General features: G+C 40.9%; 1 protein-coding gene and 1 long non-coding RNA gene across 3 annotated transcripts in view; one reads left to right on the top strand and one right to left on the bottom strand.

Annotated features, from left to right (window-relative positions):
- Positions 1-16,280, bottom strand: part of LOC125981943 (uncharacterized) — a 31,353-nt gene extending 15,073 nt beyond the window's left edge. The window contains exons 1-3 of one of the 2 annotated variants that reach the window (XR_007486209.2): positions 16,042-16,280; positions 9,651-9,725; positions 5,318-5,449 (exon numbers count right to left, since the gene is read on the bottom strand). This is a non-coding gene — a long non-coding RNA (uncharacterized lncRNA). Of the gene's footprint in view, positions 1-5,294; positions 5,450-9,650; positions 9,726-16,041 lie in introns of both variants that reach the window. The other variant, XR_007486208.2, reaches the window with a different exon arrangement.
- On the top strand, positions 785-24,750 carry LOC125981942 (disks large homolog 4). The gene is made up of 22 exons (XM_049742032.2): positions 785-966; positions 5,974-6,135; positions 10,264-10,320; positions 14,980-15,033; positions 15,719-15,769; positions 16,686-16,810; positions 17,332-17,501; positions 17,609-17,745; positions 18,030-18,174; positions 18,354-18,489; positions 18,557-18,713; positions 18,983-19,085; positions 19,169-19,283; positions 19,357-19,533; positions 19,749-19,791; positions 19,870-19,897; positions 20,297-20,344; positions 20,447-20,548; positions 20,687-20,859; positions 21,038-21,150; positions 21,233-21,324; positions 22,176-24,750. The coding sequence occupies exons 1-22, from the start codon at positions 862-864 to the stop codon at positions 22,280-22,282; spliced, it is 2,400 nt and encodes a 799-aa protein (XP_049597989.1). The 5' UTR covers positions 785-861; the 3' UTR covers positions 22,283-24,750.
- Positions 24,751-26,049: the final 1,299 nt, after the last annotated feature.

Genomic DNA, 26,049 nt, shown 5'->3' on the forward strand with positions numbered 1-26,049 from the left:
TCACTCCACCCTGTGGGCTCTTAATGTCAACACAGTCCTGCATGAGGCACCTTGTGCTGTAACTCAAAATTAAGCCTAATGGATTTTTTTCTTTTTTAATAACAGACAACAAAATGAGATAGACAATTTCTGAAATGAAATAAACTGCATGTTTTGACGTTGCGTAATGACCAATGTAACAGGGAGAATTTACAAATTCCCATGATTAAGTTGATAAGAAAAAGTAAGGCATTATTTATGCGCTAAATGTACCCTCTGTTAAGTCTCCACAGCAGTATTTCAATAACATTACAGCCCTCACATTCACTGCGGTGTGGGCAAACACCAAAGTAGCTTAATGCATCACCTTTGTGGAATGGTGAGTGTGTGTTACTGACACTCTTGGACTCATTTATTAAAGGCTAGGTGGAAATCACCTTGAGCGAGCACGCTAATGAATGCCAGCGGGGTTCACCTCAATCACTAAAGTAGACGCACCACATGAAGGCACTTTGTCTTTCAGCACCACGGACAGCTCCACTTAGACTGGCGACTACTGAGCCAACAGGGGGCGCAGACATCCCATTCCAAACAGCGACAGAAACATACCGTTCAACTTAGAGCGGTGTGATTTAAATATAATAATAATAAAAATAACTGCATAAACAGCTTGCTGTGTGTGCTGTTTATGGTTAACCGTCTCCTGAAATCTTCCTTGTTTGATTCCCGTAAACTTTCTGTAAATTAATAGAAAGAGCGAGCACGTCAGGGACCACCCCCGACCCCCACCCCCACACACTTCCGCGGCTCTCCGGCGATCGTGTCGCGGCGGCGGTAGCAGCGGCGGACAGAGGAGCGGTGTGAATGTGAGGCGTCGGACGGATGTCTCTGCCTAATATCAGGAATTTAAAGTGTCTCTCGCCGGTCATGTGCCAGTGTAAGGTCATCTGCAGCAACCGGACGCTGTCGCTCATGTTCGGATGTAAGGTAAGGTGAGCCCCGGGGGTGCATGCAACGCACGCGCTGCTGAACGCTGGCTGCACCAACGCCCGCCGTCAGGTCAATTTGCGGGAGAGGATTCCGTGCAATGCGGCCGTTTTTTGGAGCCTGATTGCCATCTCATATGCCGGATAGCTTGCGAGCGAATGTTCAAGGCTGACCGGGGTTTAAACCTGCACGTAGCAGTTGCTAGTTTCTTGCAATGAATGAAATCACTTTCTCCGTAGTAGGTTAGGTCCTTCAGGGCTAAGCGGAGCTATTCATGCTGACTGGTCCACATTTAGGTTTGCATCATAGCAGAGGGAAACTGCACTACATGATTTTTTGACCTTGGGAAATGCACATTGTCTAGCCCAAAGCCACTTCAATATCCTTCATCACCATGCAAGGAGAGCCTATATGAGAGGCTTTATCCCTCCTTGGAATCAGATAACCAGAACACTCCTCCTCTTTTCTCTTATGGCCCAAGGGGGAATCTGAAGCAGGCTGCTGCTTTATATCTGTGACAATGAATAACAGCCTATTATGTTAAGCTGTGCATTTCCAGTCTGAACTTTGACTTATTGATAAGTAGGAGATGATGGCCTTTTTTTGGTCCTAAAATCCAGGTTGCCCACCTTGGTAGTCCATCTACGTGATGTGGTGGGTGGGTTCGGGTTAGGTACACTCAGTGTCAGGAAGTATAAACAATATTGATGTGCACAAGTGTTCAGCTCGCTATATGGAATTAGCATTTACCCTTACTTCTTTTCAATTTTGCATCATATGCATTGTATGCAGCCTACTTTGTATTACGAACGGCCAACTAATGCTAGTGGGAGGAAATTGTTTTCCGCAATCCGTGGAATCACCAAACACAAATTCATAGGTCTTGGGTCAAAGATAAAAGTGGCTACCACCTATGTGCTGATCCCATTTAACATACGTTTAGATTGCTTCATTCTGAACATTGCCACATCTCTCTTATAAGAGGGTGTGCACATTTGTGCAACCACATTATTTCAGTTTATTTTCACATCCCTTTTTGTATACGTACATATATATATTTAGAGGATCTGCTCTACTTATTATCCATCCAGCAGCCTAATAGATCGTGTCCAGTCTGTTGTGGTCCCATTGTGGGTTGTTATTGGTGCTACCGTGTTTGACCGAGTCTTTTGGGACATCATGTATCGACAATATATTGCGGGGCGACTATGTACTGTTTACAACTTTCTTCTATTCTGCTTGTTTGGTGCAAATGTGCACAATAATCCCAGGACGTCTTTGCCAAGGTTGCTTACATAATTGTTGCTGGATTGAGCCTCTCAGTCATCTTATATTCCAGATCTTAATTAAAAGGGTCTTTGGTGTGTCTTGAAGCATTCATGAGTGCTTTAATGGCCTCTCTTATGCTTAATGCTCATTGATGGGCTGCACAAGGTTTAATGAAGACGGACCGTCCTGCTTAAGTGTGTCTTTAAAGATACAATACGGCGCAGTGCTCAGTCTCGAAGAAGACGAGGATCGAGTTGAAACGGCGTATTAATGCATTTAACGATTTAAGGCTCGGATCAACGCGTTGTCATCTCTCGATCCAAATCAATGATCACCTCACTCTCAGGATCGATTCGGGTATAGTTTGACTGGAAAATGGGCAAGGCGATGACCCCGGTGTCAGACAAACAATGATATCACCAAGAGTCATGGGGATTTAAATATCACAAGCTAGCTATAATGTACATATCAATCACTGGGATGACATCATTACTTCACAGCGTCATATGGATTCAGCACGGCTTGCTGTCGGCTTCAACTGTGACAGCCTGAGAAGCAGCAAGAGGAATGAGTGGCAGCGCATATTTACTGATTCAGTTCATGTCTACGTCTGAACCATGCAGGGTCACCTCTACCTCCTTAACTTGTTCTTTCCACTTCATCTGCTATCAAACACTACAGCTGTTCCTTGCAGCTCACAGGAGCAAGTAACACGGGTTAAGAGCTCTGGAAATAAATGGTGCTTGCTTTTTAAAATAGAAACCCTGCAAAGTAGCTACCCACGGCAATGAGGTACTCTTTTGATAATTGTAAATAATGTTTTGTGTTGCACGATTGTGGTCTATGAAGTGTATCAGAAATGTTCCAGGACTGGTGGCATTAAAAGATATGTTTTACATCAAAACAGATTTTCCCCTCTGCAGTGCATCACATTTGCCATTTTTTTTTGCTAAATTAATTGGAAAAGACTCAGCAATGTTGCTATCTCCAATAGAATCCATTCTTAGCCAGAATTCACAGTATGCTTGTACAGTACATCCATGTCCACTCATTTTGCATTCTAATAGCAACGTGATTATCTATTACGCTGCATTCTCCCAGATGCTTAAAGTGAACTCCTGACTTCCTCGTGCTTGTGCATAGGCAGCCAATAAGAGACGTGCATCTTATTAAAGTTCAGCGTGCTGACAGAGACTAATCGGCTGGCTGCATCAAAGCGCTTCTTTCTTATCACGCAACCACAGACCAATGGACTTGCACCGAAGTGCGAATGTGTCAAGTGTACATAATTAAGGTAGAAGCATCTTTTTGCAATCAAAATCAGAGATTGGTATGAAATTCTGCCTGGCAGGGCTTGAAGTATTTCAGCCCATGGTGAATGCAAAGTGTGTTGTTGTGCCTCACATAGCTACGCCAAGACTAACACTTGTCAAAGTGTTGTGCCGAAACACCTTGGAGAATAGTCTGAAGGTAGCACTGGCAGAGAATGAGTGGATCGCCTGTCCTTGTGAGGCACACGTCTACATAAAAAAAAAAAAAAAGTGTACTGTTGGCTCGCAAGGTGATGGCTGGCAACTGAAAATTGCTATCATGTTGAGAAGACATTGAAAATATACTGAGGACAGGATTGGCAGTAAAAAGGAAAGGATGGAGTCACAATACAAAAAAACTAGAGGCTATAAAAAGTCGACACACCCTTGTTGTAATGCCATTTTTTTGTGATATAGAAAAAGAGAGATTAATCATCTTCAAACCATTTCGTATTGATATGACTAGATACACCTCAATTGAATTTTTAATAGTGGCTGTAATTGGTTAATTCTGAACATTGCCACATCCCCATTTATTAGAAGGTGTGCACAAAACCACATGATCATGGTTGTTTATTTGTACTTGAAAAATACTTCCCCAAACACTCATCCTAGCAGCAGTTGTTTCAATTAATAATAGTTATTTTGTGAAGCATTAGTGTAGATTATTTTCCCAAAGTAATGCATATTTTAACACATGCGGTGTGAAGACAAACTACTTGCCTGAGAGGGTAAGCTTGAGTTTCCTTCCTCCACCATCGTTTGTCATCTAAAAGCTCAAGCTCGCTCCTTGAATTACAAACTGAGATGACGGAAGATAGCATCTGACATTTGCTCGACATTATGTTAAGTCATCGAACCATTAAGGGAAGGGCTGATTCAAGCTCTCCGTGTAGAAATATTATCACAATACATGCAAATGCTTGCTGCGAGGACATCTACAGTGACCTTTACGAGATTATTCTTTTAAGAAGCAGAGGTTTCCCGCTCTGATGATATCATAATTCAATGAAGGGATATTTTGATTGTTGCAAAGTGTAATTAACACACTTCCTTGCATAAGCAAGAACCAAGGGAAACTGTTCCCGCATCGGAGGTCCAATTATAGTAATTAAATCTGATTATAGCCTTTGCACTGCTCATATTGACACGCTTGATTCATGTGAGTGAGTGTAAATTACATCAGAAGTAAAAAAAAAAAAGCTGTTTGGCATTAACGAATCTGTCTTCAACCATTTAAAGTGTTTGCTTTTTATTTCTTGTAAAAATGAAATAAAGAGGTGTGTTAGATGCTATGTTTCCATGACGCACAAATACACCTCAAGCCCCAACCCAAGTTACAGCGTACGGGGAAGCGCACAGCATCAACTGCCACCTCCCCCACTCGTGGGGCAGAAGGCAACATGGCAGCGTGATGGTTGATCATGCAGCAAAGGGGCAGGCACCAAAGTGCTTCAGGCTATTTTGTGTTGTGGCTTGTGTCATTAAATTGCTTTGTTTACATTTTTATTCTAAAGACTCAATTTACTGTTGCTAGACAGGCTTGCTTTCAATTAAGAGATGAGTGAAAAAAAAAAATGATGTGCTAAAAAATATTTTTGTATTGAATGAAAAATCAGCCGTGAATTATGGCAACACCAACAACAAATAATAGTCTTTGTGGTTGCTGCGCTGTTGTTTTTTGCTTCAATTTATCAATTGTCATTTGCAAGCATCACACCCGCTCCCCCGCCCGCCTCCTCCACCCACCTCTTTCCCCCTCCTTGCCTTACTTGCTGTCTCAGTGAAATGCGATCCAAGCCCTATGCTGGCACCCCCCAACTGTGGCACTGCAATCTCTGTTCTGCTCTGGTTGCTAGGCAGCCTGTCTGAGATGGGCCTCGATCATGTATCCCCTTCTTCGCCTATATCCAAAAAAAGAAAAGAGACTGAGTAGGCTCACCATCAGACATTATTCAGATGGTACCTTTCATTTTTTTGTAACGGGCGTATCCAAACACAAATGCCAAGCTAAAAAGACAAATGTGGCTGCTCTCCACTGTGACACTGCCCACCTTTTGACACGCATGTGATGGAAAATGCTGCCTCCGGATTTTTCGGTCATCACACCTCCGACAAAATCTGCCGTGTGTATTGAACGCGGTAGGCTGCTGGCCGGCTGCCCATGTGTGGGCTACCAGCAGGGAATTGTGGGGGGTAATTTTACGGGGAAGAACACGCATGATCTCGACTGAAGTGCTGCATGAGTCACGGCGCTGCATGCTCCGTGAGGTTGTGGAGGACGCCGCCTTGCCAGATCAAATGACTTCACTTGGAGACATCACGTACATGCATTATGCTAAAGTCACCAAAAATAAAATCCAAATTCTTTTATGAAGCCACTTTTCTTTTTTAATCGAATTTCACTTTTTTGTCCTCGTTTCTGCAGAAGTACAGGTACCAGGATGAGGAGACGCCCCCCTTGGAGCACAGTCCAGCACATCTGGCTCCAGGAAAAAGTGCCGAAATGCTGCACATGAGCGACAAGAACCTCGCCGCCATGGAGGCCATACATGGCTACACGCCACACACACATATCTCTCCTGTCAAGGTGAGGACAACACACACCAGCTTATGGTTGTTGTTGATCAATACCTAACACTATGACAACAGCTCAAGTCATCAGCTTGCAAGTCAGCAATTGTGGACCGTGTATTGTGCAGCATAGACATAAACACTACAGGAGCATAAACTATCCAGTTTAAATATTTTAGATTTACCCAATGATGTTCACTACAGCAAATCTAAATTGATATTCTACCAGTCATTAAAAGTATCACAGCACTTTTCCGGTAGCTGTAATATGATCATGGAAGTTTCTAACATAATACTGCATTAAAAAGTAACTTTGCAGTTTCAATTCTTTTGAATGTGCATTAGGATCATAATCACATAAAAGACCAAGCTAGTGCATATCTGATATGGCAGCTTAACAGCAGGATAATCAAAGTGCAAGGCAACATGAGAAGCGGTCAGGAAATATTAGTCAAAGCTTCATTTATTTTAATAGGTTGAAAGGTGGAAGGCCATGCAGGCTAAAACAATAAACACTTTATAGCTGCTCCAATAATGAATTCATTACTAATACAACTGTGCAAGAGTGTAATGGATCCAATTTTAATCTAGGTCAAGGTTTTGGCCTTGGAGGCTGTCAATTCTGCTTTTGAATAGTACTGCACTGTAAGACATTTACAATATTCCCAACTTTCCACATTGTACTAAAGACAACACAAATGGAAGAAAATCCCTTTGGTTCCTTCTACAGACACCAAACTGCTGTGTGTGATATTAATTTGACACACTGCCACAGCTTGAAATGCAAATGCAACTAGACACCAAAGCAAACTCGCATCAATAGAAACATGATTGCTGTCACTTTGTCGACAATGCAGGATACGTACAGTAAATGCAAGCTGTAAAGCCCACTTCATAAATATCAATTTCACGTGCCAATTTGTGTTGCTAAACACCTGGAACTGCTTTTAAACGTACATCTTTCTACAATAACTTTTTTATTTATGACTCACGTGGGACTGTTATCACAAAGAAGCAAATATGTCCGTTATTGTCTCTTTTTTAATGAGCAGAGAGACACACTGAGTTCTGCCCCGGCTACTTAAATCAGGTTGAGCTGCAGTGGTCATTGCGCTTTGTCCTGCGGGCTGCTGTGAGGCAGTTGGTGAAAAGCTGTCAAACTGGCAGCAATGTGAATAAACTGGCATTGGGAACTCAGATAGCAGCTCATTAGTGGACACAGTGCATCAGGCTAGTCTCTTTTTAATGTCATTTTAATTTACATCACATCTGTGTGCAAGAATAAATTAGGAACATATAGGAAAACAAGCCCACTGTAGAATTGATTTAAAAAAAAAATAAAATAATAGATCCTATGTACGTGGCTTTGTATACAGGCTGTCGAATCTGCAAGAGGGGGGCTGCGCTGCTGTGGGAGTAATCATAGCCAATGTAAAGAAAATGGCCAGTGTTTGATTTCTTTCAAATTAGTGGTCACTAACCATTTATAGTAGCTTTTTCACTGAACTCATTTAGCGGACTATTTTGACTTGAGTCACATTATTCCAAAGTGTACTGTTGTAAACGTTACAGTCAGCATTAAAAACTATGCTGAAGCTCACACATGGTGGCAAAAATACTAAAAGTAATAAAATGTGGACAAAAAGATCTTTTTGCCTGATTTAACTCCTTTGAAAAGGTACGAAATACAATGTCCCTTACCAATGTTTCTTGGCGGCTTGATTAATTCCCTTAATCTTAGGGGAGGTTGTCATCCAGCACCGAACTGCGGAATCAGTAATTACTCCAAGATGAGAGGTGCACCATTTATAATGGCTACATGGGGGGGAGACGTGCTTCTTTCCCTAAAATCTACTATTAACGGATAATCAAAGTCTATTTAATTTAATTCTGTCACTCGGTGCTGTGTGCCACAGAGTATTTCGAATCTATTACATGAGTCATTCATTCCTCCCAGCGGCGAGTGGTACCAAAAATTTATTTCTTCTCTCTGCATGTGTGAGTCTACTTGAGAAAAGTGGCATTGTTTAACACTAGATGTGATTGAGAGCTACTTTGCTGTTCCTTATACATGCCGTGACACCGGCTATTAAACAGGATGGTATGTATTTCTGTGCGGTCAGCAGGAAGCAAAAACTTCATGGAAGAGAGCCCAAAGAAAAGGAAGTTGACAATTTTGAGAGGCCAGCAGGAAAAAAAAATTGATGATTTTGGTCTTTTAAGGGAAAGAAACTAGGAGTGATAAATAATGTAGCAGTGTCTGTGATATTCTGTTAATTACCACAAACCTGATTTGTCTCCTGCCCTAAACTTGGATGTACAGTAATTTCACTGTTTTGATTATAAATCCATGCTAATTATTCATTTACATGCCATTCCCAAATATTCAACTCCATAACACAGCTATTTTACAGGAATTCAACACTAATACGTACAATTTCACGCTATTCACTCCATTATTATAACGGGGTAGACAGTCAAATGAGGCCAAACCACTTTTTTTCTAACATGCACGTTCCGATGCTTTTATTAGAATCCATTAAAACACTCTACATTGCAGTATAATGAGGCATTTGATAGCACACAACAAAGCACTGACGCAAAAGTGATTAACTTTAAGGTGTGCTTGCATACACATAATATGCAGCCACCTGCCGACAAATTAGCGCAGTCCACTCAGTGGCGGAGCTAGTGGAGGGGTCGCGGGGGGCATGGCCCCGCCCCCTGAAATATGCTTGGACCCCCAGGTGCCAGGCCACGGACTTTCCGTACAGATTTATTGCATGCTTGGTGTGCTTTTTATTGCTGTTTTGCAAATAGTTTGTGAATTACTGGTTTCCCTTTACTGCATGCGGCCTATTTCCCATATTATAGTTTCACACAAGCCGATTGATTTGTAAGATTCTCCTCCCCCTTTGCATTGCGCCAACACCTCCTTGAACCTGCTTAACAACAATTTATTTTATGCATAGTAATTTTGGCAAAAGGTCCATATTTTAGTTTATCAATGACTTTCAAATGAATTTGAGAGATCACATGTTGCCGACATACCTCTCTTGCTAGTTGGTAGTAAAGTTAAAAAATAATAATAATAAAAATGCTAATTGCAATCCAAGTTCCAACCCTAAAAATTAAAGACACGGTTATTGTGTGTGATGAAACATCTTAGAGGCCATTAAAACACCGTAAATCAGCTTCATAGTGCTTGCCCAGACTTTTGGACTTGAATGTTGAACAGTAGAGTGTAGTTTAATTAGGAGGTGATGACATCTTGGAAACAGTAAGGGCAAAGACATAAATAAGTATGGGCTCGCATTTGGCACAAGAAAAAAGGGTTATAGTGAGAAGCCAATTGAGAATATGCAAGGCCAAGATAAGGATGCGTTCGTCTCTGGGGGTTCAATAGAAGGCAGGTTGGAAGAAATACTTAAACATCTCGTACATTATGTATGGGAACACACAGTTTACACGTGGAAACAGTAAAAGACACTCAAGTCTTCACGTTAATGTCATAGCGCAAATGCTACTTACGTTACAAATGTCTCTGAGGTATGTTGTGGTCTTGCGCGACATCTTGCGCTATTTATGCTGGTCCACTTTGAAATACTGGGGGAAAAATATATTTGTATGGTTAGTACTTAAATAGTAGCCAAACTGAGGTATATATTGTCTGCTTGATGGTATATGGAGTCATATTTTATCAGAGATGTTGGTCAAATTCCAACTTGTACAAGCTTAGTACATCAACTTTAAAGCTTCCAATGTGAAGCGTATAACTAATTCATGATAATCAGTACAAGGGCTTTTTTGAACCACAATCTGTGATAAAAATAACTGCATATGTAGCGGAGAATACGTTAAGATTGAAATGGGCATGGTCCAAGCTAGCAACTTGGGGAGCAATATTATATTTCATGGATTTTAATGATAGCCTTCATCAATATTTATAGCAGCCGATCTCAGTTCTTGTATCAGCTCTGGTGACCTGCTTTCCAACATTTTTTGCTGAGAGCTCACTGCGACATGAAGCTGTCAGCATCCGCTCTGTTAAATTAAAACATAAAACAAGCCTTTGTTCTCCCCCATCCCAGAGCCCACCCGCATGTCCTGCACAATTATCCTCTCCCCTTTCCTTGTTTTGCAGCCAGTGTTGATGTCGACAGGACACACTCCAATGTACACCTCTGCTGTTTCCACACTGGTAAGAGCACCAAGCCTGAGAGCCTGAAAATTGTCATTGCTGTATTGTCACTGTCCAGACTTGCATGTCTGCTCGTTTCTTCAGCCGAGTCACTTAATTTGATCATCGTCCATTATTGCAAGATATTTATCTGTAAGGATGAGGTCATCTTTTTGATGGTTGTGTCACAGTGCCCCTACTCACTCGCTCATCCATTCATTAAGCTACCAGAGACGTCATGTTGTTATACTGTGCGAAATCAAATGTTGTCTACTCTGTGTCGGAAGTGTGTGCAATGCAGGATTGTCACAGTAATATGCATGTATTTAAAAGTTTTCTCTGGGTAACGTTGCACGTACAAAGATATCCTCATATATGTTGATGAGCACGTTGGTTGAAGGAAAAATGATGGAACAAATCTCCCAGGGGTCACCTTTTCAAACGTCCCTGGCCTGTCTGTGTTTTAAAGCCAAAACATCAATAATCTTGATTGCAAATTGCACATTAACCTCTAGGTGTCAGTGTTTGAGTGGCTTTCCTGACCTTGAGCAGATCATTATTATCATCTCCTAATAAACGTCAGAATCAAACACAGGTGGTGTTAATCTCATCCTCCATGTTTTTTTGTGTTTTTTTGTTTTTGAAAAACGACAAAAAAAAATCGACTACTCCACTACCGTGATACGCAATGGCGAGCAATGAATATTGTGAATTTCACACATGCTTTCTATTTCTCTGACAAAGCCAAGAAGGCACTCATTGCTTCTGTGATGCATTGCAGTATGTGCGTGGGCACCGTTGCAGCTGGTGTAGTACTCCTGTGGCGGCGGGCGTTAGTGTGTAGGTGGTGTCGTCACTCTGTGGCTTTATTACATTCATGGGGAGTGGGTCGCCAGCACCTCATTGATCTACAGCTCTCAGCAAACAACAACTCTCAACCTAACATCTGGTTTAACTTCAAAAAGCGATCAGTCATAATATGGGACAATGAGTGCGTGGTTGAAATCATAGAGAACCAGTTGGCAGCTTTTCTTATCTTACTCTGTCTTTTCTAATGTACAAGGGATGTAAAACACAGTAGCTCCAAGAGGAAAAAAAATAATTTAATAATTTTCCACGCAAATCATCCTCAAAGGCTGTCAACCCTTTACAGATGTTTCTGACATCCATCTTTAATTCCAGGCTTCTATAGCATTTCCCCAAGAGAGCTGGATGATACCATCCCCTCCCTGCTCTGCACTTTTGTCGTCCTGTGTCTGCTGTCTCTCTTCATTTTCCTCGTCCTCCTTACTTTTCTTTAATAAATGTTTAAAGATGTCCCTGAAGCTTCAGTGTAATTACTGTGCGGCAGCAGTCCAGGTCCGCTGGGAAGGGAAGGGCATAAGTATGCATGAAAACGGATGGGATGAGAACCGCTCACGCTGTATGAATGACAGAAGAGATAGAGAGGGCCCGCATAGTGACAACCGGAAAGGTAAGAAGGAGGATTTTTCACTAACGAAATCACAACGTCAGCTGACAGCTTGTCCTTTTTATATAAGGATGATCAATGGGTACAGTACTTTTTTTTTTCCACAATCCCAATATATGAAAAGCATAGTGGATCTTTTATAAATACATGGGGGAAAAAATATGAAAAATAAATACATTAAAAACGCATATTTTTCATGTATGTACAAATTTTGTCCCGATTTAAAATATCATTTTTGTTTGGTATTCCTCCTCCTCTCGCATTTTATGGAAAAACGTTCAAGTAATTGCCATCAAAATTCCCTGCTTGCTCCTCTTTGCCTCAGCGCCACGGGAGGGGCGGAGGAAAGTACAGTATAGCGGCAGAAAGCATTAAGTTCATTTTTCACCGGGCAGAGACCAGCAGCAGAACGACGTCGCTATCACTGATATGGATGATGGACGACGTCAGGGATTAGATTTTTTTTTTTTTTTTTTTTTTTCCTCTGGATGGGTGACTTCTTAAGACAGGACGTCTTGGACTGGGATAATAGCCATGAGGCATAGCCGGGAAGGGGAATTTGCAAATCTCAAGCTGTTGTTTTTAGAGCTGCAGATGAGGTCTATACTGGCGGCAAAAAGAGGAAAACACTAAATGGGTCATGCTCACTTGAGGTCCATGTTCTGCTCAAAGTTCTGTACTATTGACGTGAACTTTAATACATTGCTATGGAACCCACTGAATGATCGCTTTGCGTTAATGCTTACACGCTGTTTTTTTACAATCAAGCGAGCACCAGAACTCTTCTCGACACACAATACTGAGTGGCTGTGTCGTTTTTGAGATTTGGGCCTAACTCAAGCATTATTCAGACTTCTGCACTGAGGTCAAATGTTCATGACTGTGTGATACGCTAAAATGATGATCTGCCAGCTCTTCAGCAATGTACGGAAACCCAAGAAACGAGTACGTCATACTAGGGTAGGTTGGTTATGTAGTTTTGTTTGCCCATTTATGGTAGTGGGAGTGTTGGATTCTAATTATCCATTCCCCAGGCTTTTAAATTTGCAGCCACATACAGTATGGAACCAAAAAAAAGGAAATGTTCATGGTGGCTACTTGCAGCCCGCAGGCCCCACATTGTCGACCTCACTTTTAAATCATATTCACTGTGTACTTCTGACTCAACTGCTATTTATGTCAAATATTCACTTGTGTGTTGGTCATATTCCCGCAAACATGGAGGTGGTGGCCATCTGGGTACACATTAATGCACCATGCCACCTTTTCTAACACTCCGCACTCTGGATTTCATAGTGAGCCAACAAATTGATTTGACACCCAAATTAACTTCCGTCCTGCCATGCACTCGGCCCGCACTAAAATCAGCACACGTAGCTTCATCGTATTGTCTCAAAGACATGACCGAACTGCCCTGGCATGGCACAACTAGGACACATTCAGAAAACGCCTCACACACACACAGTGCTTCTCATTATAGAGTCTTAATGCAATACTCACTCTACGGTACTATTATCTAACTCATTCTGGCTCCTGTAATAGGAAAAACATCTGTTCTTACTGTACTACATAGAAACGTTGAGTACTTCCCACGATGCTTGTATGCTTAATTGTTGCGGTAATTTATTGGGTATTTGAAAGGAAAACATTAAACTTGTTGACTGCTTAATGAGCCTTCCAACTGTGAGGTGTGCAGTTATTTCTTAACTCACCTCTCTGATGCATCATTTGAGTTTTACAAATTGAGGTGGAGCCGTTTTAACTCCCATTAGGCAACTGATTGATGGTGATTGGTATTATATTTTGGGATGTTTATTTGTTACTGACACTATGTATACATATTTGCACATAAAACAAACATGCACGCTAACGTTATTTAAATGTGCTACTTCATTCTGATGGGGCTAATGAGACAAAGCAACCAAACATAGCAGAAAATGATAAACACACAGTGTCATGCATTGTTATTGCCTCCATATTGGCTTGGATGAATTTGACGTAATTCAAATGCACACGGCTACACATTGCTGCTATGCGCAATGCTGTTTTAATGGTAGAGTGAGCATGATGTGGAGGCAGCAGGAGACTTGAATTTATGGTTTATGCAGTTGCTAAATTAGAACGGTTAGCATTAACTTGAGGATAACAGCAACCCTCAAAGTAATGATTTCAGAAATCGTTTCATCGGCTATTTACGGCGCTCTCTGACATGTAAATGCATGGCTATGAAAAATAACATTCACTTGCACTAGGCCCAGCGTACCCATTGCACAAATAGTTAAGCACTTTAACTCGGCATCGTGATCATCAATCAATGGCAGATATCGCGGAGGGAACGTGCAAAGCATTCATGAAATCCAAATGAACGTCTGTGAGAACAGTTTGAAAAGGTACAACCAGAAGTAGCAACATTTTTTATGAACACTACACAGTGAGTGTTATTAAATAAATGCTATAAGTTAATGTTTATATAATAAACATAATAGTTCAGTGATCGTCACCAGAATCTATGCTCTTGCAGGTAATGCTTGGGTTTGTTTTAATGTTGCGCGTCAGAGCTGTCAGGTTAGTGAAGGTCAGCAAGCTGATTCGATGGCATTGCTTTCTGAAGCACTTTACATGCATACACATACTAATTAGTCTGGTAGGAGATGACGGAAAACAGTACATACGTGGCTGTGTTTATAAATAGCTGCTTTCTATCCTTAACATATCACACCTCAGGCAGGAATGTATATCCTGAAAAAAAGTATGACATAAGAAATACACGAAAGGTGATCATAAACAGAGGAATATGCGCACGTGTTCTTTATAATTTGTCAACATGTTTAGTGTGTTTACCGTCATGGAGAATTACACTAAGTACGTGACATGTCACATTTTTGTTGGTACAAATAGCCACTTACAGCATTAATAATACACAGTACAGGCAGTGGCTTTGAATTGAGGCACTAGTGGTTAGGATGAATTATTTCTCTGACTACCGTGAAAATATAATAGCAACGAGTGTGACATATTATTCATTATCCTTTATCCTTACTGTAACAACCATAAAAAGTGGGGAAAGCGGTGCATAGAGCTGAAATGGCCATTTGTCGTCGCGACGGAAGGTTTCACGGTTATTCTGATGAGAGCTGCCTTGTCTTTGACTTTCTGACATTATTCTATTATATAATGAGCTTCTCTTCTCTCCCTGTCTCTCCCTCCAGGGAAATAGTCCTCCTGTGGTTGTGAACACGGACACACTAGATGGATCGCCATATGTAAGGACCATGTCGAAACTCTAACACGACCTGACATGAGAAAATTCACTAGAAATTCCTTTGCATGTTTACATCTTGACTGGTGGTTGCCACACTGATGTTGACATTAAAATAAAGAAAAAGCATTTCAAGCATATTAAAGGTAAACAAAATGAGAGCACTGAAAAAGGCTTTACACACACACAATTATTTTTGTCCCACTACAACTCTGGGAAAATAAGTTGTTTTCTAGGTCAAATATAAGTTTCTTAAATTCTGTTTTCCACTGGGACGCCTTTAATTGCTGAGGTAATACTGATGAGTTGTTATGCTATTCAGCCAGATGGTAAATTCGACCAATAGAACAATGTGGCTATTTATCAGTCAGTCTGGTCCTATCATAATAATGCTTTAAATATATATATATATATATATATATATATATATATATATATATATATATATATATATATATACACACATACATACATACATACATACATACATACATACATACATATATACATACATACATACATACATACATACATACATATATATATATATATATAGCAGACTGAATTGCTCAAACATCATGTCAGTGCCAACAAAAAGTACTTATATTTTTTATTTTTAATAATAAGTTTAGAAAATAATTTGCATCTTATTCTCGCTTGAAAGCCAAATAACTTCTCTTTATTGCCAGGTGAATGGAACAGAAGGGGAAATCGAATATGAAGAAATCACACTGGAGAGAGTAAGTCCAAACAACAAATTAATTGTCTCTTTAAGATGAATCAGACTCTGCATAATTACTTTCATAGTTTTGCACAATTCCGTTTTTTTTTTCTTTTTTCTCTTGTTTTTTTTTTTCCGGCTACTACATTGTCACAATTCAACACAATTTCATTTTATACACTGGTTGACACATGATTGGATGAGTAAAAACTTTATATTTTAATATTTTACTACAATATATTTTTGCTGCATGTCATTCAAATCCCCAAACGAATAGACTGGCGTACTCACCTGTTGTCCTGCAGCACCTGCAACTCAACAGCCACATGTCCAATTAAGTTTGAAACACTATTCAACGTCGAATATATGTAGATTTTTGGAGGACACAAATTTACTGAATCCTCATGCACTTCAAACAAAAATGTCGACACAGTGGGAAAGGAAAAGGAAAGGATATTATTCTCATACTTTTGAGGTCGATCTTATGACAGCCACCGCACGCTCTTCTTCACAATTTCAGCCTCGGGATAAGAGACGTTGTTGAGAGATGTCTGCCGTCTTGTGGCTAATAGTGATATTACATCAGCAACAGTAAGCGTTTGTAGTTTCCGAAATGGGAAAAATGAGTTGCCCTGCAGTTATTCTTTAAGAGACTTTCGCTGGTGTACTACGGACACAGTCAAAACTTTAGAATTATTGGAGGGTTTTTTTTTACTATTATTATTTCTCCAAGGGTTGTTGACAATTTGGAAAATGGGATTTTGTTTGGTTCATAATTAGCCAAATATGCCCAGTCCCCTCTCAAGTCATGAAAATAGATGATGATATAATAGATCATGATAATACATACAGGATCCTTACCATCTTCATTCAACTCAAATGCCCCTGACATGATGAATTATTCACTGTGTTTTTACTTGTAATTGCTACTGCAGGGAAACTCAGGCCTGGGCTTCAGCATAGCAGGGGGAACCGACAATCCCCATGTGGGCGACGACCCGAGCATCTTTATCACGAAAATCATACCCGGAGGAGCAGCGGCTCAGGATGGACGCCTGAGGTAAAGCACATGGGGCTTTACAATAAACATGACAGAGACACGGAAAATGTCAAATCATTCACTTTGTTCAAATGAAATGCATTTAAAAAATTCAAAACATTCAAGGTGACATCGATTTGAGTTTCAAAGCCAGTTAAAAATGAAAAATGTTAAAACTTCCTTGTTTTGTGGAAACCAGCTATCGTTTCCCTCGGGAGGCATGTCCCAAACTTTCTACAACCCTCAGCAAAGTCTTACAAAATTGTGCACAGTATAATTGAACAGGCCACGAAATCAATATCAACACATGCAAATGGAATAGTTAAGTATAGTCTCTTGGAAAGGGGACTGAATATTCTCAAAAAGAGAATGAATTAAATTTTGTACCATGACATTCCCGCTGTAGTCTGAAGACCCTTGACATCACTCATGACTACTGAAACCTTTTACCTGCCATTCCCTTTCGTACAACCCAATTTTGTGCAGCCAGTGTGGGATCAATTTTAAACGTCTACCCCCGCCATCTCTCTTCCCTTTGATAGTGTGAACGACTGCATCCTATTTGTGAACGATGTTGACGTGAGAGAGGTGACACACAGCCAGGCTGTGGAGGCTCTTAAGGAAGCAGGTGCTATCGTCCGGCTCTACGTTCTCCGTCGAAAACCTGCGGCGGAGAAAATCACCGAGCTCAAACTTATCAAAGGGCCTAAAGGTATATTAAAATGTGGATCGAATGTGGCTTTAAGTGTGCTTTCACAATGCCAATGTACTTTCAGAGGTGTTTAGCCATTCCTCTTTGCTTGGATGTCCCATTTTTAGGGCTAGGTTTCAGTATTGCTGGAGGAGTGGGAAACCAGCACATACCAGGAGATAACAGCATCTATGTCACCAAAATCATAGAAGGTGGAGCAGCACATAAAGATGGACGTCTGCAAATCGGGGATAAGATCTTGGCGGTAAGAGACCACCTCAATGTCACAATTTAAAAACAGCATTTTTTTAGGACCGCCCATGTCATCAAATATTCACACACGTATACGGTCAGACATTCATACCTACTACATTCATGGATGAGTGGAATGTTGAGCGGTAGCAATAATAGAACGTTACTGCCACCTGCTGGACAGCAGGCACAGTAGCAGTCGAAGAATACTTTGACAGTTAAGGAGGGGAAGAAAGCATTCACATGATCTTTTGTGGCATTATTGATCATTATCTTTATCTTATGGTCAACATTTAGGTAAATAACGTATGTCTGGAGGATGTCATGCATGAAGATGCTGTGGGGGCACTGAAGAACACAGCCGAGGTGGTGTACCTCAGGGTGGCCAAGCCCAACAATCTGTTTCTCACCAACTCCTATAACCCTCCAGATCTCACCAACAGTAAGTCTGTCTCAAAAGGGATCCTGGACAGTCCTCAAACTGTTTATTACGAAAATGTCCAAGCCTTTGGTGATTGCATTTCCAGTATTATACAGCCACTCCAAATTTAGAACAGCAGTTAAAAATAGAGGCCCAAGGACACAACATCTAAATGACAAATTCTAACGTCTATTTCCTAGCATATTCCCACATGGATACTGAACTCAGCCACCCCAACTATCTTGGCTCAGATTACCCACAAGCCCTCACCCCCACCTCACCGAGTCGGTTTTCACCTGTTCTGCACGGCCTGATGGGTGACGATGATATCCCCAGGTGAGAAATGTCATGAAATGACATCAACAGATTTATAGTACGTATTCATTTTGTTCTCCTTTTCCAGAGAACCTCGCCGGGTTCTGATTCACCGAGGCTCTACGGGTCTCGGATTCAATATCGTTGGTGGGGAAGATGGAGAGGGGATTTTTATCTCGTTCATCCTGGCAGGAGGACCAGCTGACCTCAGTGGAGAGCTACACAAGGGCGATCAGATCCTCAGTGTAAATCTGCGTTCATCAGATTTCTGATAAATACCACTGGCGGACCTAGGGGGGGGGGTGCAGGGGCACTGGCTCCCCTGGCCAGAACTCTTTTCCACATTTTTACCTGTCCCTTAAAATACTGAATCTTTATCAATATTTTTTGAAGACTTTTTTGGGTTCCATGGAACCCCAAGGGGAAAAAAATCATTGCTCCGCCAGTGACAAACACTCCATGTCTTTTTTAGTGAGTAGCTGCTAACATCCATCCATTATTATATGTTTGTCAGGTGAATGGGGTGGACCTGCGAATGGCTACACACGAGCAGGCGGCTGCGGCGCTGAAGAACGCCGGCCAGACAGTGACCATCATTGCTCAGTACAGGCCAGACGGTAAAGCTTAAACTTCATTACGTCTGTCCACAAAGAAATGTTTCCAAGAATCTCAAATAAAATGTTTGATGTGTGCTTTTTAGAGTACAGTCGTTTTGAAGCAAAGATCCACGACTTGAGGGAACAGTTGATGAACAGCAGCATGGGCTCTGGGACGACCACACTAAGAAGCAACCCAAAGAGGGGCTTCTACATCAGGTAGATCACCGCGACCAATCAGGGTTTGGTGTCTTTGGTTAAAATGGAGGATTTCAATTTTTGTAATTCACAGGGCTCTATTTGACTATGACAAGACGGCGGACTGTGGCTTCCTCAGTCAGGCGCTTGGCTTTAGGTTTGGGGACGTTCTCCATGTGCTGGACTGCGGCGACGAGGAATGGTGGCAGGCGCGTAAGGTCAGCCCCCCGAACGAGGCTGAGGAGGTTGGCTTCATTCCCAGCAAACACAGGTCAGACACGCTCTTGACAAAAAAAAATACTTGTTTCGAGCCCATTGACATTCAACCAATTCTAAAAGGTTAATAAGAAGAAATGAAACAGAGCATTTGCGTCATCATAATTTGCAGCCAAGATGATTTGTCATTCATAATCACATAATTCATACCACCCCTCCTTAATTCCTGATTTTATTTGCTTTTTAAATGCTTCTTTGCACCCTCTGCAGGGTGGAAAGAAAAGAGTGGTCGCGTGGCAACACCAAAGAGAGGGTAGGTTCACCTCATCAATGGAGACTGGCTCATTCCCATTGCTTTCTAGTGTGTCAATCTTTATTTTTGTCTTTGTAGGATCACGGTCGGGATACCCTGACGCAAGGTAATTGGCTTCCTTTTCTAGACTTTTACAAAACAAAAATTCAGTACTGCTCACGAAGCTAGGAAAATTCAAATGAAACAGTCCACAGTCATTGACGGATCTAGAGGGGGGGTGGCGAGGGCAGAGCCCCCTCCATGCCCCCCCCCCTGAAAAAAAACAACCAGTGTCCACTGCAAACATAAGATATTACTGACATTATGAACAATTTAGTTCATAACTCTTATCAGAAAATGAATGCTCAATCATATTCGCCTCCATTCCTAGGATTATTTATTATAAATGACTGTAATTCTTAAACATCCATCACACAAATGAGCTCACACATGCCAACACAAACCAGAATGTCATATGATATGATGATGACAAATCTGGCTAATTGCTTCCCTGATCTGTTAACAGGGAGAGATAAAACATCGCACAGTTATGAGACCGTCACACAAGTGGAAGGTAAGACGGAAAAGTCAAGTCCATTACTTTAGGCAATAAAAGTCTTTTTATCGTCACTTCCTATGAATGCTGAATGTCCGTGCTCTCTTCTGTCTTCGTCAGTTCACTATGCGAGGCCCATCATCATTCTGGGTCCTGTGAAGGACAGGATAAATGATGACCTATTGTCTGAGTTCCCTGATAAGTTCGGCTCGTGTGTCCCACGTAAGTAATTGCGCTGTCACTCACTGACACAGAGCCACTTTTGGGAAATATCTACACAAGTCTTTCCTCCAGGAAATGGATTTTGCTGTCATTTTGTGCCAGCATGCATCATATTCAATGTTTTTGCTCTCTCAACAGACACCACACGTCCGAAACGGGAGTATGAAGTGGATGGGCGGGACTACCACTTTGTGTCATCAAGGGAACAGATGGAGAAAGACATTCAGAGCCATCGCTTCATCGAAGCGGGCCAGTACAACAGTCATCTGTACGGCACCAGCGTCCAGAGTGTTCGCGAGGTGGCTGAACAGGTGCGCAAGAAGCAATAAGAACAAAAATGGGATTTTAACATGCTCCTACAAAACCTTTTTGAATATAAAGGGCAGTCCAGCCAATGAAACATATGCTGGGAAGTATATGACAAAGGTTGATCTTTTTAGTTGTAATTTTTTAAAGCTTGCAATTGAAAATGCTTGTTTGTGCATACAGCAAGGGAAACACTGTATCCTGGACGTGTCGGCAAACGCCGTACGACGACTCCAAGCTGCTCAGCTTCATCCTATTGCCATCTTCGTCCGGCCTAAGTCATTGGAGAATGTTCTGTATGTACACTTGCATTTTGTTCAAAATCTTTTCAGTTACATGAGATAAATAATTGTAACAATATTTTGCTTGTCTGGACAGAGAAATTAACACTCGCCTGACAGAGGAGCAGGCCAGGAAAGGAATGGACCGAGCTCTTAAGCTAGAACAAGACTTCCTCGAGTGTTTCTCCGGTAAGAGCAGAATACTTTTACACCAAAAATGGACCAAAGTACAGAGATTGGATATTTAAAATATTTATATCACGGCAAATTTTTCATTTTATGTGTGAGCTGTTTGAGCAGACCCTAAAAATGTCAATTGCTTTTTAAAATAAAATTTATATTGGCAGTCAACAGGAACAGGTGGTTGAATCAGAGCTGAAAAAAAATATATATAACACCAACAGTTATTTATGTCTACACCAGATATAACAAAAATGAGTCCACTATAGAAGTTGTGAATTTTTGGGAAACCTACTAGTAATGATTGAACAAATTAGAAACATTCCCATGCACATGGAAACAAAACATAGTTAAGGTTAAGGTAAAATGTGTGCACCTGTTAAAATAAAATAAAAAAAGTGGGGTGCAAAATTGTATCTCTTTCATACTTACTAGCGAAATTGGGTTATGGCAAGAGCAGATAGTAAACGTGAGCAAAAGCATCTGCATTTGTACCCGAATGCATTTTTAGTCATAAAATTGCTCCATTTAATGCAGCAGAGATTTTCAATACAGATTTGAGTACACATTTACACTTCATTGCATTTGATCACTCCAGATGGCTATGTGTTTTTTTTTTTTTTTCCAACTCCCCCAACAAATGTGAAAACATGCACCTTTTGCAACAATGAACCTCACATTTATATTTTTGGCGCATGACTTTTGAGAAGCCTCAGCATGTTTTAACATTTAAAAGACATTTTCAGGGCAAATACCAGCAGTTGAAGGAATTGAAATGAGGACACACAACTCCAAGAATCCACTAGCCTTTCAAGTCTTGAACTTATTTTTCATTCCTTTCTCTTTCCCTTGTCCCGCAGCTGTTGTGGAAGGGGATAGCTTTGAAGAAGTCTATCACAAAGTAAAGACAGTGATCGAGGAGCAATCAGGGCCTTATATTTGGATTCCCACCCGGGAGAGGCTGTGATGCCCTCCCTTCCCCCGCATATCATCTACCGACTCACGCCACCCTCCACCGCCAAAACAGCCTCGCCTCCAGAAAAGTCCGTGCTTGACTGAAGAAGACGGATAACAGAAACGCGGGAAGTGACACAGTGAGAGTGATCCCAGAAAATAACTGACAGACACCAATGTGTAATTAGACTGAAACAGACTTAATTAGTATTCCACTTTCACGGCTGAGTTCTGAGGCCGCGTTCACACTTGGAACTAAAAAGCCATTTCACCCCAAAGCGGGGACACGGATGTCTTTTACGCAAATATGATGGGAACCACCTCTGTTTTGGTTCTTTGGTATCTATAAAATGTCCTCCCATACGCCAGAATGGAATCAATGTGATTACTTGTGGCATATTCCAGATGCATTTTGGTGTCAAGTGTGAAGTGATGCGTAGCTCATCTGTCTTGAAACAGTCTGGAGGTAAAATAAGACAGATAGTTTTCAAGCCTACACCTGAAATGAAGGTGCCCTAAAAGACTTTGGTTCTCCCATTTTTCTATACCTGTATCTGCTGGCTATTGATCCACCAGTCCACTCTGCCTTGTTTCAGGACAGAAAATGAGTGTGGGTGCTGCTGAGACCAGAAGTCTTCTATGGGCTAATCTTTTACTGATCACCTGTCAAATATTACAAGGCACTGTTATTTAGTGAAAATGATTATATTGAGGAAAAAAAAGTGAATATGCATTGTGCATGCATCCTCAAAGACAATGGAAGGACACGACACGAAACAAAGAAGGGGAGGGGGTGGGGGTCTTTAAATTAAGTCGAGCTTTTAAGCATGTCTCGTGATGAAGAAGAGAGACACGGTCACTTGTGAGCAGAGGGGAAACTCTTGACACACATTTTAACCCCTTACGCACACACGTCCGCACACTCTGCCACATGTCAAATTGTAACCTCAGCTTTTACCAATCACCCAAAGGGAGGGGGGAGGAGAGGGGGCGTCTGTCTGTTCTGACCTTTGTCTGGTCACAAACCTGGATGAATGTTATCACTCTCTGGGCACAAACAGCACTGTCCCATCACTCTTCCGAAATCAATCCCTCAGCCACAGACGTTCACACTCTTCTCCAGTGGCCGTTCTAAAAGCCATGGTGTCACGGTGTTTGTGTGTGCGTGTGTGTGTGCGTGCGAGGGAGGTACACGTCTTCTTTTACTCTCTTGCTTCCAGTTCTACTCTGCTTTCTCCCTCTTGTGACCACACACACATTAAAGCTAAGTTACAAATAAATGGTCAATATATATATATATATATATATATAAATATATATATATATACAAATATAAATATATACACATATATCTTTTTTATGACGATTTCTAACAGGACTATAGTCTGTAAAAAAAAAAAAAAAATCCAAAGTTCCATTGGTTATTTTGTTTGAATTTGCAGTTTGGTTTGTGGAATTTAATCCCTCAGCAAAAAGCTACGCCAAAATGAAGACCTCACTATTTGACGTGTCAGTCATATGTTGGAAACCAATGGAAGCATCTATACAATGCAGATATGTGTGTGAGTGTGCGCGCACGCGTGCGTGAAATATGATGAAATATAAATTATATGATATGTGAATATGTCTCCTTTAGAACAGCCACAATCAGTTCCGATAGATCAACGGGTGGTGTGCGTACGCGTGCACGGACGCGCACATGATGTAGTGCAATATGGCTATGATGTTATGCAAAGAAAGTTCTACGTGTGTCCAGATTAAAAATTATTTATTGCACTGACAGCATTTTATGCCACAGGTAAAAAGGATTTTATGAGCATGTATTTGTGTTGAGTTATTTTTTCATTTTACTGAATTCTAAGAGTGCAGGTAAAGTATTGTCATATTTATTGTTGTTGGGTTTTTTTTTTTTTTTGCTCAATTTTTACTTTTGTTTATTTATTTGAAATTGTCTGTATATTTTTGTATTATTTTCCACATTGAGAGGGTTTTTGCGGTCTTGCTGTAAATATGATGCCGTCTGGCTTTAGATTTAGCTGTGGACACTGCACAATTGATGCCGACTACTCAATCCAGAACGACAGCCCAGTTGAACAGCTCCAAAAGAGAAACATCTGCACACACACATACACAAATACACACACACACACACACACACACACACATGCACACACACACACAAATATAAAAGCAAGCATCCAATCACATCCATGAACAGAATGTTTTCAGTTTGATTATTTGAGGGTTCCGTGTATTTCTTAATATCTCTCTCAGCCATCCATATCATAGTGTGATATTCCATATTACAAGAAAGTATATTAATTTTTACAGAAAAGATTGATTATAACAAAGTTGACTGATGCAGAAAACTTATATTTAAACAATGACAATATCGAGCAAATTAAAATGTTCCAGTTCAGTGATGCGCTTGTTGTAAATTAGCTATGAAATAATAAAATTAATTTAAAACGCTTTTGAAAATGGACTCACAAGACTTGTTTATGTTTGATAGAAATTATTTGTGTTGATGGTTGGCGGTGCGACCAGGGGAGGGCACTCCTCCTCCGTTTGTAAACTCTCATGCTGAGCTCCTCATCTCAGCAACCATTTTCTTTCTTTGACAAAAGCACACAGTGGAAGCCCTTTGAGAACACGTGAAACAATAGTGCGAGCAAACAAGAAGACTTTCACAACTACTACATGCTGTAAAATTAGAGCAGAATATAAAAAAATATACCTCTGAGGGTATTGTTATGTCTATCTTCAAATGTTGCTGCACCGATTGTTTTCAAATATCCGTTTTTTTTAAAGCCACACACTGTTATATGTTAGCCCATAGGTGTCAAACTCAAGGCCCGGGGCCCAGATACGGCCCCCCCACATCATTTTATGTGGCCCGAGAAGAACATTTTTGCATCTACTTAGTGTCATTACTAAAATTACAAATTGTCTTCACTTTTTAAAAATAGAGCTATTGCTGGCAATTTTTATCATATTAATTTTTTTAAGCTATGCAGTTTTCAATAATCTCAGATTTCAAAACTAGTTATTCATCAGTTTGTTGTGCCTATACTGTATGTATGTAGAAGAAGTCATAATGGCACTCTGAGGGAAACTATAACTACAATGCATCCCGTGACAAAAATTAGTTTGACACCCCCGTTTTTAGCATTACGGATATGGACACAAACCCATTCATCCACATTCGTCTTGATTTATTCTAGCAGGAAGTCTCTTGCAAAAAGAAGCATCAATTAGTTGATGACAGATGATAAGGCAGAAAGAGGGTTGAGTGTCTATCCAAGGTCAAGAATAAGTTTGGCTGATATCCTCCAATCAGCCATGAGCAGGTGTCCGCAGCAAACAGAACGCCACGGAATGCATCATTCCGGATGGTGTGACATGCGCACTACTGTTCTTTGCAAGACAGATGGATGATGAGAGAAATCACTCGAATAAGTTCTCTTTTTAAGATGTCCTCACTCATGGCCACACATGGGAATGGATTTAAAAGTGCATTCTATGAGCTCATTTTCAATGACCTGATCACAGTTTCCAGGCTGGAACGATGCGATGCATTTCATATAATATATGACAAATGATAGCGTAGCCATGTGGTCCATAGCCTCACGTGTTTTCTCTTTAATTTAGAAAATTTCAAGATGTTCCAAGTCAGAAATGCGCTGCTAATTTACTGCAAGCATCCTGTTAGTGCTGCCAGCAAGCCAAGTAAATCTTACAAAAGAAGCCAAAGGAATGCTTCCAAATTGTATCATTACA

This window comes from Syngnathus scovelli, chromosome 15, assembly GCF_024217435.2.
Source record: "Syngnathus scovelli strain Florida chromosome 15, RoL_Ssco_1.2, whole genome shotgun sequence".
Taxonomy (NCBI): Eukaryota; Metazoa; Chordata; class Actinopteri; order Syngnathiformes; family Syngnathidae; genus Syngnathus; species Syngnathus scovelli.

Bases quoted from the DNA above. Each gene is read 5' to 3' on its own strand.
- LOC125981942 (XM_049742032.2), top strand. From the start codon at position 862: ATGTCTCTGCCTAATATCAGGAATTTAAAGTGTCTCTCGCCGGTCATG. The intron at 20,345-20,446 runs GTAAGACGGAAA...TGTCTTCGTCAG, and splicing joins GACCGTCACACAAGTGGAAG to TTCACTATGCGAGGCCCATC. The intron at 20,860-21,037 runs GTGCGCAAGAAG...TTGTGCATACAG, and splicing joins TTCGCGAGGTGGCTGAACAG to CAAGGGAAACACTGTATCCT.